This window comes from Dipteris shenzhenensis, chromosome 5 (genome assembly GCF_047967505.1).
Source record: "Dipteris shenzhenensis isolate YYH24624 ecotype China chromosome 5, Dip_SZ_1.0, whole genome shotgun sequence".
Classification (NCBI taxonomy): Eukaryota; Viridiplantae; Streptophyta; class Polypodiopsida; order Gleicheniales; family Dipteridaceae; genus Dipteris; species Dipteris shenzhenensis.
In genome coordinates, this window is record NC_141600.1 from 33442328 (window position 1) to 33455466 (window position 13139).

Consider the following 13139-nt stretch of genomic DNA (forward strand, 5'->3'; position numbering starts at 1 on the left):
ACATATATATTGCACATTCACGGCATTGGTGAGTTCATATATATATATATATGTATGTATGTATGTATGCTTGCACATTCTATGATGTAAATACATTGTATGTAACCCTCCACATTCACTTGCATGTTTGTTTGCTAGGGGCTATTGTGCATTGTCAAGTTTCTTCTCGTCATTACAACATTCTTTTTACATGTAGGATGGAACCCTTCACATTGTTTTAGTGGTTACATGTAGGAGGTAACCCTTTGCATTGTTTGAGTGGATTATACAAGCTTGTCTTTTGAAGTAGCTTGTTTTTAACATGGTTCGAGATGTTCCATTGCATGCTTTCATCTCCCATCTCTATCAAGTCTTATAGTTTGCTTCATTGTGGGCGGTTCTTGTGTCTATTCCTATCTAGCATGGATGTGGTCAATTTGAGCGTTAGAAGGGCAATGACCACCATAAATAGAATAAAGTATTTTTCAAAATAGAAAATAATGCGTGCTTGGATGTTCATCTCCCCCTTCTCTAGTCTGGTTTAAGTAATGTGGGTGCACAAATTGAGTTTTTTGTTTCTAATGTGTGTTTTTTGTCAATGAAATTTTGAATGCTAAATTCTAATACTCTAGTCTCTTTTACCGTGTCTTGTGATGTTCTTCTTCATTGGCAGCTCCTTTTGCCAAGTGTTTGATGGTCACTAGTTACCCAGAGTCAAAGCCAGTGTCTGTGTCGCTTGCTATGTAGTCATGTGGGCGTTGATTCCCTAATAATAACCTTTGCTGGAGGCTGCTGTATAGCTCGTTTTCAACGATTCTGGCTGATTTACCTCGTCCATTCCCTATACCTGTATAGGCTATTCAATTGCACCGTTCCCTCGGGCCTCTTTCACCTCAACAATTCCCTTCTTTTCCGATGTGCTCAGCTGTTCTTAAATGCCTGTTCGTTTACTGTACCATATCTGCTACAGTTTGGGGCAATGGATGTGGGCATAGCTACGTGCATGCAGGGAGCATAATGGTCACTTCAAAAGTTTTTGATCTTGCCTTCTGATTCTATGCTCACTTTAAAAGTTTTGATCTTGCTTTCTGATTCTATGGCTACTTCAAAAAGTTTTGATCTTGTCTTCTGATTCTATGGTCTGTTCTGTTGCTGGAAGCTCATGTGAGTTGATGATTCACCAATTGGGGAGGTTGGGAGAGACCACGTGAGCCAGCAGCTCTGGACTCGAGACTGTTTGTTTGCCTCCCTAAAACTCTCCCATGTGCAGGAATAGAAGCTCAAACATTGATCAGCAACTTCTTCTTCTTCATCTTCATCAGCATCATACATACATATTGCCCAGATTCACAATCTCCTCTCCTTTTCCCCCACATGGAAAGCACCCTGCTCGTGGAGCCCAAAACGCAGCCTTTTCCCCAGCTATGGAGCATGGAGCCCCCCCCTTCCCCGACAGCCAACCTCCCCCTTACTCCTACTCCACCTCCCTACTCCAGCAGCAGCAGCAGCTGCAGCACCATCAGCATCACCATCCCCATCAGTTGTAGCAGCTGCTGCTCCAGCAAAAGCTTCCATTCTGCTTCCGCTTCTGCCTCCAATCGAGCAACTGTCGATAGTGAAGCAAGCTGCCCACCCTTCATCACAGCTCTTCTCCGCTTCTTGCCTTCCAAGTTCTCCCCATATTTCCTCTGTGCTTGATTGCTCTCACCACCTTGAGCTAGCTCCTCATCAACCAGCTTGTGCATTGCACCAAGCTCACAGCTCTTCACCTTGAGCTCTTCATCAACCGTCGGCATTGCACCAAGGCCAAGCTTTGCCTCGAGCTCGTGACCCTCCTGCATTGCACATAAAACTCAAGCATTGTGCCCGCACAGCAGCTCCTTCTACCCATGCATCCCCCTATATTGTTTCAAATGTACTTCTCTTCCCTGTCCCTTCAGCTCAATTCTGCACCATGACTCTTGTCTTCTCACAGCTATGCTGCTTGCCTTACCTTGAAAGCGCCCTCTGCCCGTAGGCCAGGAGAGCTTTCCCGGCTTTCCACCTTGCTGCAGTCTTTAAATTCATCACTCTTTGCGTCATCGTGAAGCTATGGCATCTTCTTCGTACAGGCAGAGATCCAGCTCGCCGTTCAGGTTCTACAAACCGGCTTCAGTGGATGGAAACCTTCCTGGCCTATCGCATTTCTTCTCTCCCACCTCGTCTTCATCGACCCTTCTCTCTGGATCCTACTCAGCTCCCAGGACTCGATCGATTACACCCACCAGAGGTCGGGCCACGTCTCCCGCAATCTCTGGCAGCACTTTCAAGTTCAAATTTGGCTCCCCATCAGTCCCCTCTCGTTCGAACAGTTTGGGTGCACCAGTTTCTCCAATAATGGACAGGATGGAATTCCAACCAGGAGCAAAGGAGAATGTTCTAGTGACAGTTCGATTCAGACCTTTAAGGTATAGCGACGATGATGGAATATGTGGAAGCTTTACAATAAAAGACGCTATTCAGTGAAAATTTGAACCGTTCGGATCTTTCGTGATTCAATTACCTTGTCACAAGCGACGAAACAGAAATGCTAAAACTTTCGAATGCAGTAACTTCTGGCGATTCATTAGCAATATTCGTAGCTCCCACAGAACGCTGGCATTTTTTGTGGTTGGTTTATATTTACTTCCCATAGATCGTGCAATTTAGATCAGCGGATCGCGGATACACTGGCTGAGATGGTGCTATATGACTTGCAGTCTAAGAGAGATTCATAAGGGCGACGAAGTTGCATGGTACGCTGATGGTGATACAACCGTCCGCAGCGAGTACAATCCCGCGACTGCCTATGCTTTTGGTGAGTTGAACTGCATCAGGGCAATGAGGAAAGGATGGGTGTGCAAGAACTCGCACTACCCCGACAATTAATGTCCTTAGTTCATGGACTTTCAAATTTGGCGAGGATACGTACTTTTGCGACTAAGGAACAGTTCAAACAACTTGGGTTCCTTCACTGAAAAAAAAAAAAAAAGGGTTGCTTTCTGTGGAGGAGTACCTTCTGACCTTTGTTGTGTAGAATGTCCTCATTACCGCGGCCTTTGGTTATAGAAATTACATGATGCGTCATGCATCTGTGACATCTTTAATAAAAGTAAGTGGAGTTATCTTGCTCCTGTTAATGTTGACTATGAGATTGTGATCAGGAGCAAGACGGGGGATGCAACGTCTATAAAGAAATATTTGTTCTTTCTCGGGTGCATACTTTAGTTATAATTGTTTCTTCAAATGACGATTACTACTCCAGGCAGCTGGTTAATGTCTTTGAAGTTTGTGTTTAGCTCCACATATAAACTGGAAAGATTTAGCAGGGCCAATCTGAAATTTCATATCCAGAAACGCTGATGGACTGACATCTTTTGGGGATTTCATCTTATTATCCTCAACTTAATATTACTTTGGAGCAATTTGTATTACTTCATTAATTGACTGTATGGATGCGACTGCATTATTTTGCAGATAGAGTGTTTGGTCCTGCCACAACTACTAGAGGCGTGTATGATGTAGCTGCTCGGCAGGTTGTACGCGGTGCAATGGAAGGCATAAATGGTAGACAATATCAACAATGAAATTCGATCATTTGAAATTGTTCTTCCTCTCTCAGAGCATGATGAATCTTGCTATAGGACACTATTCATCAGCCCTTAAAGTTAAGGCTGGTGGATGTGAAATTTGGTCAGACCCATATATTCATGGCATTAGTAAAGTGGTCATGTAAATGGTACACAATTTCAGGGACTGTTTTTGCATATGGAGTTACAAGCAGTGGGAAGACACATACCATGCATGTAAGGATTTTTTCTGATTTAAGCTATCAATAATTTTCAATGCATGCTCTCTTTAAACCTACTTGCATAAGGCTTTTGAAATTCAGCCTTCCGTCAGTCTTCCCCCATGTCTCATTTGGTTTCTTTCATTCGATGAGCTGGAATTGCCACAGTTCTGCCCTTATTCCCTCTAAAGCCAATTATCTAAAGAAACTGTACATTATGATGGTTTGGATGTTGCTGGGCACCTCTTCTAAAATGTGACTTTGTGGCTTTGTAGCTTGTAAGCTTGTGTTGTTCCTTTTGAACTGAAAATGCATCTCTGACTGCAGGGTGACCATAAATCTCCAGGCATAATACCACTGGCAGTGAAGGATGTTTTCAGCATTATTCAAGATGTATGCTCGTTGAGAGCTATCAAAGCCCTTGTCTTTGTGCCTTGTTTATTTGAATTTGGTGCTTGTCTTTAGTAGGTCTTAAGCCCGAGAAATAATTATGGTGGGCTACTCTGCTGATTGTTCACAGACTCCAGATCGAGAGTATCTTCTTAGAGTTTCATATTTGGAAATATACAATGAGGTCGAGTTCTTACTCCAGAATATTATTTTTGTAATTCATTTTGTACATTAAAATATAGGCGCCCAGACTTATAAAGAAAGGCTCTCCCCAAACATTTATCATACCATGATTTGCTGGCCTTGTGTAGGTTATAAATGACTTATTAGATCCAGCTGGACAAAATCTACGAATAAGGGAGGATTCTCAGGTAACTACTTCTAACTGCATCATTTTATGCAGAAGATGCATGATGCTGTAATGGGTCAGGTAATTTAATGCCCTTTGTATTTGTGTAGGGGACCTATGTGGAAGGCACCAAGGAGGAGGTTGTCCTATCCCCTTCTCATGCCCTCTCGTTGATTGCAGCAGGAGAAGGTATTGAAGGATAGCCTCATGTTACATTCAAACGGGTGGTAAAACATGATAAGGCAGGAAAAAATCAAACCATCGCATCTTCTTTGGACACTCTTTTGTTTGAAATGAATCTTTACACTGTTAATTGTTCTCTATGAACAGAACATCGTCATGTGGGTTCAAATAACTTTAATTTGCTCAGCAGTCGGAGTCACACAATCTTCACGCTGGTATGTTTGTGAATGGCAATTCTAATGGAAGTTTGAATTGCTTAGCGGTGTATATGAACTTCAAGCAAGATACTAGAGATTGTCACGTGGTGTCAAATTTAAGTATTTTGAAACCACTTTCTAATTTCTCTGAGCAGACAATTGAAAGCAGTTCGAGAACAGCTGATTACTATGATGATACTGTCACGCTGTCTCAATTGGTATGCTTGATTATGAGTGCTTTTTTTAGGGCTTTTCCTTCTGAAGCTCAATTGTTTGAATTTCAAATTTAAAGCTCAATGTATTCTTTGCAGAACCTGATTGACCTTGCAGGATCTGAGAGTTCTAAAACAGAAACTACAGGGCTGAGGAGGAAAGAAGGATCTTACATTAACAAAAGCTTACTGACGCTTGGCACCGTGAGCAAATTCTCTGACGATGCATTCTTAACTTCATGCCCAACTTGAAAGGGCTTTTTGTTTTGGTGGCAGGTGTTTGAACTGTGGATTTGATGCAGGTTATAGCAAAGCTGAGCGATGGCAAAGCTTCACACGTACCTTTTCGTGACTCAAAGCTGACTCGATTACTGCAGTCCTCCTTGAGTGGTCATGGACGTGTCTCGGTAATGGCCATTTGGAGCTTGAGTTTGATCTACTGCTGCCTTTTATCTGTATTATTGCTTCAAATTGTATACCTGAACTGTTGCAATGCACTTGTTAGATTCTCACTTGAGCAATGTTTGCGCAGTTGATTTGTACTCTGACTCCTGCATCCAGTAACATTGAGGAGACGCACAACACTCTAAAATTTGCTCAAAGAGCCAAACGTGTGGCCATACATGCTGGTCCCAATCGGGTTAGGATTTCTATCTCAGTCAATTCTCGTGGTATGGTTTCTCCTTTTGTTTGCCTAATAAATATAAGAGATATGCTGGCAGTGTAAGGCACACATGTACATGTGAAACAATTAATAAATGAAGAGGCAAATGGCTGAAATCTAATAAAGCCTGGACGTTTCAGACAATGCTGAGATAATGGAGAGAGTAGAAAATATAAACAGGGGAGCGAAGGCAAGTAATACTTCGTTTAAAAGTAGCTTTGTTGGGATAAAATTTGCCAGGATCTTAGGTTGGTGACAACTAACATCAAGTTTCACTCTATTGACTCTACAGAAAATTGACAAATGGTGACACTTGATTCTGATGATCTTGAGATTTTGTGTCAATGTTTTAATGAAAAGACTTCATAGATTTGGAAATGACCACGATACGGTTTATGATACATGGATGTTAAAGAAGTTTCTTTGTCGAATCTCTCAAGATCATTGCATACTTCATCTCTTAACCATCTAATTCATACTTCATCCAAAGCAGCTTGGTGTTTATGCGCTCTATTTGGGCACTGTGCAATCCTTTCATCAAAGCAAAAGAATGCTTTGAGGATCTAGATGTTGTAAAAGGAGAAATTGTCCTAAAAGATTATGAGTTCTTGGATTCTTGACACCTCTTTTGTAATTTTGACTATGAGTTCTTGGATTCTTGACACCTCTTTTGTAATTTTGACCTAGAGAAGTGTACAATCCAAGTAAACCTTCATGTTACTAATCCTTATAGTAGGCAATGAATCTTGTGCAAACACACTCTGGCAAGAGCTAGCACCTAGCCTTCCACCTGCTCTATGCCTCATCAAACTGGCTTAACATCCAAAACAGTTTCTTGTGCTAGCTCTTCCTTCATGCAGCTTGTGAATCAGAACTTGAAGGAAAGTAAAGTTTGAAGTAGTTCTAGAGAACAAGTTTTTTGGAGAAAGCATGAACTTGGTTGGTCACTTGAGGTTCTATAGTAGGCTCTGGATCCTTAGTGGGTTACTACTCATAGGTGAAAGGAGCAACATGTGTGAATTGCCCATTAAAAACTGGGCTCTTCTGCCAACAAGTGACTACTTGGAGTCAACTCACAACAATGTTATTATTACCTTGTGAGAGCTTACTGAAGCTTGTGGATTACTCAAAGGGCTTTGGCAACTTTAAGTGACTTTTCAAGCAACGCTTGATAATGGTTGTGATCTTCCACTCACTAAGAGCTATGTACTCTCGTTTCTAGTGCTTGTTTAATTGTAATGGCTACATTACTTATCGCGGCGGTAGACCTTTTGTGCTTACATTTGCAAGCTTAGTCCTTCAAAGGGCAATGTGAGCAATCAAGTGAGCTCTCATCACAAACGTTAGAAACTATGTGTATTTTTGGTGACTTTGCTAAAGTATAGTAAGAGCTCTTGATCTTTGATAATGTTGAGGAAATAAAGGCCCCTAAAGGTTGAGATAGTGCAAAAGAGGCTGTTAAAGTGTGCTCGAGAGAGTTTGTCATAGATTGTAAACCTCAACCAAATTCTCTTGGACTCATGAGAGACAGAGCCTTTTGAGGTGGTACGTATAGTTGTATGCTTAGTCACCATACTCTTGTGTCACAAGAGCTAAGAAGATTGAGAGATCATTAAGGTTCTTACTTTGGTGACATGAGCGGGTTTAAGGGGATCAATCCTTTAGGATAAAGGCCTTAAGAACCACAATAATCTTATAGGAGGCAAGCTCCTATATCCCTCTCATAAGAACAAGATGATCCAAAGGGATAATTGAAGAAAAATAAGGGTCGAGGGGCCTTATTCCAATCTACAAATGTGAGGTGGCATATGCATCATCTCTCTGCAACGCTATACCATTAGCACTAGCATTAACTCACCTCTCCTACCAATTCTTTTAATTAATTAACCTATGTTCGCTATACCATTAGCACTAGCATTAACTCACCTCTCCTACCAATTCTTTTAATTAATTAACCTATGTTGGAGGTTTAATTAACCTATGTTTCTCCATGGCTTAATTTATTTTATTTATAGACTATGCCTAAGAGGGGCTTCCCCAAAGGTTCAAGAAAAGTTTTAAACCCAAAACCTTGTTTATCCCACGTGTGAGCCCTACCACTAAGCTATAGAGTATGATAAGTGCTCCCTTTTGTTATAATAGCATTATAAGTGCTCCCTCGTTCCCCTCCCCCTTTGGGATGCCGTTTCCTCTTTAATGCCCTTCCCCCTCCCCAATCTCTTTAATGCCCCTTCCCCAATCTCAAGTCCCACCCTCTTTAATGCTCCAATCTCAAGTCCCACCCTCTTTAATGCCGCCCCCCTTTATTTCATTGCGAGAATGACCCTTTCCCCCTCCCCCCTTTATCCCTAATATTTTGCCATATAGCACTCCCCCCCACCACACGAGACTAATTACTTAATAGGTGCTTTTTATCGACTAGGGGGCCCTATAGGACCAATTGATCAAATAGCCATCTAGCATTAGCATTATTAGCATTATTAGGACAAATTGAGCTAACTACTAGTAAATCTAGTCTTTCGTGCTCGTACGCTATTTCCATCACCTTCGCCTGGGAAGCCAAAGTCGATGATGTTGGAGTAGACATAAATAAGCATACTTGAGCGGATCCAAGTAGATATGGCCAGTCAAATGGATTCGATCCCTAACGGACTGTCACAATCTCAACAGCATAATTTATGAATGCGTCGCACACTCATTTTCCAAGTCGGCCTCATTTATCCATGTCATACTCCATGATCGGTGAAAAATGGTTAAAAAGGCTATTGATCTGATCTATTGTTCTAGAATGCGCAATGCGGTAGACATCTCCTCTAAAAGTCTTTGCGAGTAAAATTAACTAATTTTTTCAAATGCTTGGGAGTGAGAACGTGGCAAAATTTTAGTGGGGTAGTTGAATGATATTTTTGCTTTGTACTTCCCATAGGTTGCTATATCCACCATGTGGATGAACATGTGCAACCATGGTACTTTAGGTATCCTAGAATGATATTGTTCAAATCATGGCAAGGTTCCACTGATTCTAAGGAAGGCATGTGCGTATATGTAAAGTTATGAGAACTAGGAAATATTATTAGCTATCTTCTTATCGTTGTGGTCCATATGGGATCATTAAGAAGATTAAGGACACGGCTCATAAATTAGAATTCGCTGAAAGAATCAAGGTTCATCTTGTAGTTCACAAAGTCATCTCAAGGAGACTTAGTGAAGAGGGCAGCTTAGTCGCTAGTGAGGAGCTTGTCTAGATGGAAGATTTGACTCCCTATGTTCCATTGGAACGAGGGACGGTTCTAGATCAAAAAGTTCAGCTCAGACCGTATTCATTACGAATACTTAATTAGATGGGCGGGTAGACTGGAGGAAGATGATTTTTTGGAAAGTAGTGATAGAACAGTTTCTTGACTCATTTCTTTTGATGGCAACTACTTCTAACGTTAGTATAGGGAGCATATATGCATGCCTGTATATACATGTGCGTGTTTCTCCCCCCCCTCTCTTTACACACACATGGTCAAACAATCAAAGAGAGTGTCATGTGCATGGATTGGTATCTGATGTGTACTGTGCACGGTACACAAGATTAGCTCCGGTAGCCTGGGCTAGGCATGCTTGATTCTTGGGTTGAGCGGCAAGGGTACGAACTAGATATGGGTCTTTGCTATTTTTGGCGCATTGGGCCCGAGTCTATAGAAGGGCCCAGAGGTTCAGTCTTCGGAGAGCCGAGGGAAGCAAGTCTAGTTCCCTAGTGCTAGGTCTGAACCTGGATCGAGTTGCGGATGCGCCTGCATACTTGGATCGAATGAACCTGGATCGAGTTGCGGATGCGCCTGCATCCTAGCGTAGCCCAAGGCCAAGTAACAGATCCAAGGTATCTAGGCGCCACCCGGTGGTATGGGACACCAGGTTGGTCAGGATTTGGTTGGGAGTTCGTGCCAGTAGCTCAGCTCGTGGCTCAGAGGGGACATCTCACAATTCGGGATCTTATTCCGTAGATGTCATGGTTGGGTGGTGAGCAGCCTGCTAAGATTCCTCATGTTTCGTGTGTTCTTGTGTTTGCTTGCAGGTCAGGGTGGGGTTGTGTGTGAGAGAGAGAGAGAGAGAGAGAGAGAGAGAGAGAGAGAGAGAGAGAGAGAGATGCTAAAATGCTAGTGCACCGTCTTCATCAAGTGCTTTATGAGGGTTTGCAGCCTTTGCAATATGGTTTCGTCCCTCAGAGGCAGATTCATGATAATATTGGCAATGCTCTCATGGCTATTGAATATGCAAAATATTATGAACAGGATGTTTTTATTATGCAAGTGGACTTTGCCAAAGCTTTTGACACGGTCAACTGGGATTTTATCTCACAAACAATGGCTAAGATGGGCTTCGGGCCAAAAATGGCTAATGTCATCTACTGCTTATATGCTGGCTCTACAGCCCAATGCATCCTTGGAAATCATCTCTCGCAACCTTGGTCCTTGGGTCGTTCGGTTCGACAAGGATGTCCACTCAGTGCCCTGTTATATGCCATTGCTACTCACCCACTTCTCTCATACTTGGATCATCTTACCGCACAAGGTCTTCTCACTGGTCTTCAGATTCGTGGAGCCCCTTCCTTTATCGCTCAGGCTTATGCAGATGGTTCTTTTTTTATGCAACATAATTCTCCACAGCAGTTGAAGACTGTTATGGACACTCTTTCTTCATATGGCTTGGCTGCTGGCCTGAATGTTAATTTTGATAAATCTAGCCTCATACCTTTGCATTTATATGATTGGCATGCTCTTCTATGGCCTGGGCACATTATGCAGCCCTATGATGTGGTCCGCCATCTTGGTCACCCTATTGGCTGGCACATCACTAGGAAACAACAGCTAAAGTGGATTTTTGACAAGCTTCATGCCAAACTCCATTATTGGAAGCTCTCCACTTGGCCACTCCATGTTAGGCTCCGGATTGTCCAGTCGATTATCATGGCTTATGTTCAGTATTATTTGCCTTTGATGCATTGGACTTCTCAAGACATTTCTGCCTTTATGTCTCACGCTATGGAACTGTTATGGAAAACAAAGTCTTCTGCTAAAGCTCTAAGACTTATGAGGATGACAAAAGTCTGTTCCCCAAGGATGCACGGTGGATTGAATGTGCTGAATATTGCGCAACATGTCTTGGCTAGGAAAATTCCTCTTCTACTCACCTTTTTTCGTCAGAAGCAGCCATGGACTCATATGCTTGCAACCATGTGCACGTCCTTACGTACTACTGCACATGGTGCATGGATCACTGATTTTTGGGAGGTCATTTTGGGCAGATTTGTAGGCTCTATCCCGGGTTGCCCTTTTGCTACTTCACTTATTAGCGATTGGAAACAGGTCCTTTCGCATGCTCATAGGGCCCCTTCCGTTTTGTCTCATGCCAATTCCCTTCGGCAAGAAAGTATTTATTGGAGTGCTGTTTTTGATCCTCCATTGGCCCTCCAAGAGCCGATTCGGGCATATAATCTCAGCAAATTGGGGATCAGGTGTATAAATGATGTTGTTGATGCTACTGGTCAAATGCTTTCCTTCCCTCAAGCCATGGCCTCTTATCCACTAGCCATGCATCACAGGTTTATTTGGGGAAAAATTGCTGAATTGCTGCAGCCTTTTCTTCCCATCCCTCCTTCATCTAACAGGGACTGATTACATGATTGGCAGATACACCCGGTGGGCTCAAATTCTCGTCCTGTTACTCTTTCTGACCTAACGGTTAGGACGACATACTCTTTCCTCCAGCCGTCACCATGGATTCACTTACATGCTAATTCTCTTTGGCATATGGCAAAATCACTTACTTGGTGGCGAAAGAATCTCCGCAATTTATGGAGGAGCAAATTGCCTCTCAAGCAAAAGCTTTTCCTATGGCGTTGTCTTACAGGAACCTTATCCGTGGGGGTCACTCTGGCTCAACGAAGGATTGCATCTGCTTCTTGTCTTCGATGCATGGCCCCTTCTGAAACGGTGCCTCATTTGTTTTGGATGTGCTCCAGCACTAAGACCTTCATATGCAAAATTTCCATGTTGCTTCGCCTTCGTTTCCCTAACTCTCCTTTTGGGAAACATTTTTGGCTTTTTGGCAAACTTCCTACAACCTTGGTCCATTACTCTTTATTCTTGTATTGGGTCAGATATTGGGCTTTTTGGACCATATGGCAGGATCACAACATGAGATATTTTGGGAATCCGTTCTTGCAATCTTATGAATATTTCAGACTCTCCCTACGGCAATCTATCTATGATGCTTGCCATCAAGGAGATCTGCCTCAGTCATGCCTGGAAATAGTTTCTCTTTGCTTTTGATTTCCTGTTGAGGCTCTTTATTTTTTTGAGACCCTCATGTAAATCTTGCTGATAATATACCTCTCATGGATTTACCAAAAAAAAAAAAAGTGAGAGAGAGAGAGAGAGAGAGAGAGAGAGAGAGAGAGAGAGATTTTCATTTGCAAAGAATATTGAGCAAACATTGATTTTTTGCATTTTGTTTTTTTTTTGCATTTCATCTAGATCATGGATGAAAAGTCACTAATAAAGAAGTACCAAAAGGAGATTACCAGTTTGAAGCAAGAGCTTGACCAACTGAAGAGGGGCATCTTTGATAAATCATATCTCACAGGTGCTACACAAGAGGACTTACTTACTATTCGCCAACAGGTTTGGATCTTCTTTTTCCCTCGTTTCATGGGTTTCACGTCATTTTTATAATTAATTGACTCATTGATATTGTCTTCTATTGACGTTCTCAGATTGTTTAGTGTAGGACACGTGCATTTTTTGTTATTGTTTCCAAGAAGTGAAATAAACATGTTGTTTTGTTGTAGTACTCACCAGTAGGTTTGGACTCTTCTCATTACCCCTTGTTTCTTTAGATTTTATATCATTTCTCTCTCTTTAATTGACTCATTATCAATTGACATTGTCTTCTAAAGACATTCTTAGATTGTTTATGAATTTTTGGTTCATGTTTCCAATATAAGTGGTCAAACATGTGTTTTTGTTGTAGTATTTCAGTAGTATAGGATAACCGAGTCTATGAAATCATTTTGTACATCTTAAATAAGCTGATGTTATTTTGGCAGTATCACGATCTCAAGTTTAATAAAACTTATGGGTCACATGAATGTACAGGTGCCAATGAGGTTGTGGGGGATGTCATAGGGGTTAGTCTTTGCTCTGTGTGATGGAGTTTATGGTATTCAACCTTGTGAGTGACAATCATGAGCTCGAAAATTGACTATGTGTTGTGTTTTAGAGGAGGAGTTTGGGCACATTCCTAGATTCTCTAAATATATATATTTTGTGGTGCCATCCCATTAGTATTTCATAACGCTTGACATGTG

The 13139-nt window shown here is 41.9% G+C and overlaps 1 protein-coding gene across 1 annotated transcript in view; it reads left to right on the forward strand.

Annotated features, from left to right (window-relative positions):
- Positions 1-1524: 1524 nt before the first annotated feature.
- LOC147901918 (kinesin-like protein KIN-7E, chloroplastic) overlaps positions 1525-13139 on the forward strand; it is a 54661-nt gene continuing 43046 nt past the window's right edge. Inside the window, exons 1-14 of the mRNA XM_087374560.1 lie at positions 1525-2426; positions 2718-2815; positions 3475-3564; positions 3751-3803; positions 4115-4180; positions 4308-4361; positions 4489-4548; positions 4637-4715; positions 4857-4924; positions 5062-5124; positions 5218-5322; positions 5421-5525; positions 5651-5758; positions 12307-12453. Coding sequence (XP_087230686.1) covers positions 2071-2426; positions 2718-2815; positions 3475-3564; positions 3751-3803; positions 4115-4180; positions 4308-4361; positions 4489-4548; positions 4637-4715; positions 4857-4924; positions 5062-5124; positions 5218-5322; positions 5421-5525; positions 5651-5758; positions 12307-12453 — 1452 coding nt within the window. The 5' untranslated portion in view covers positions 1525-2070. The remainder of the gene's footprint in view (positions 2427-2717; positions 2816-3474; positions 3565-3750; positions 3804-4114; positions 4181-4307; positions 4362-4488; positions 4549-4636; positions 4716-4856; positions 4925-5061; positions 5125-5217; positions 5323-5420; positions 5526-5650; positions 5759-12306; positions 12454-13139) is intronic.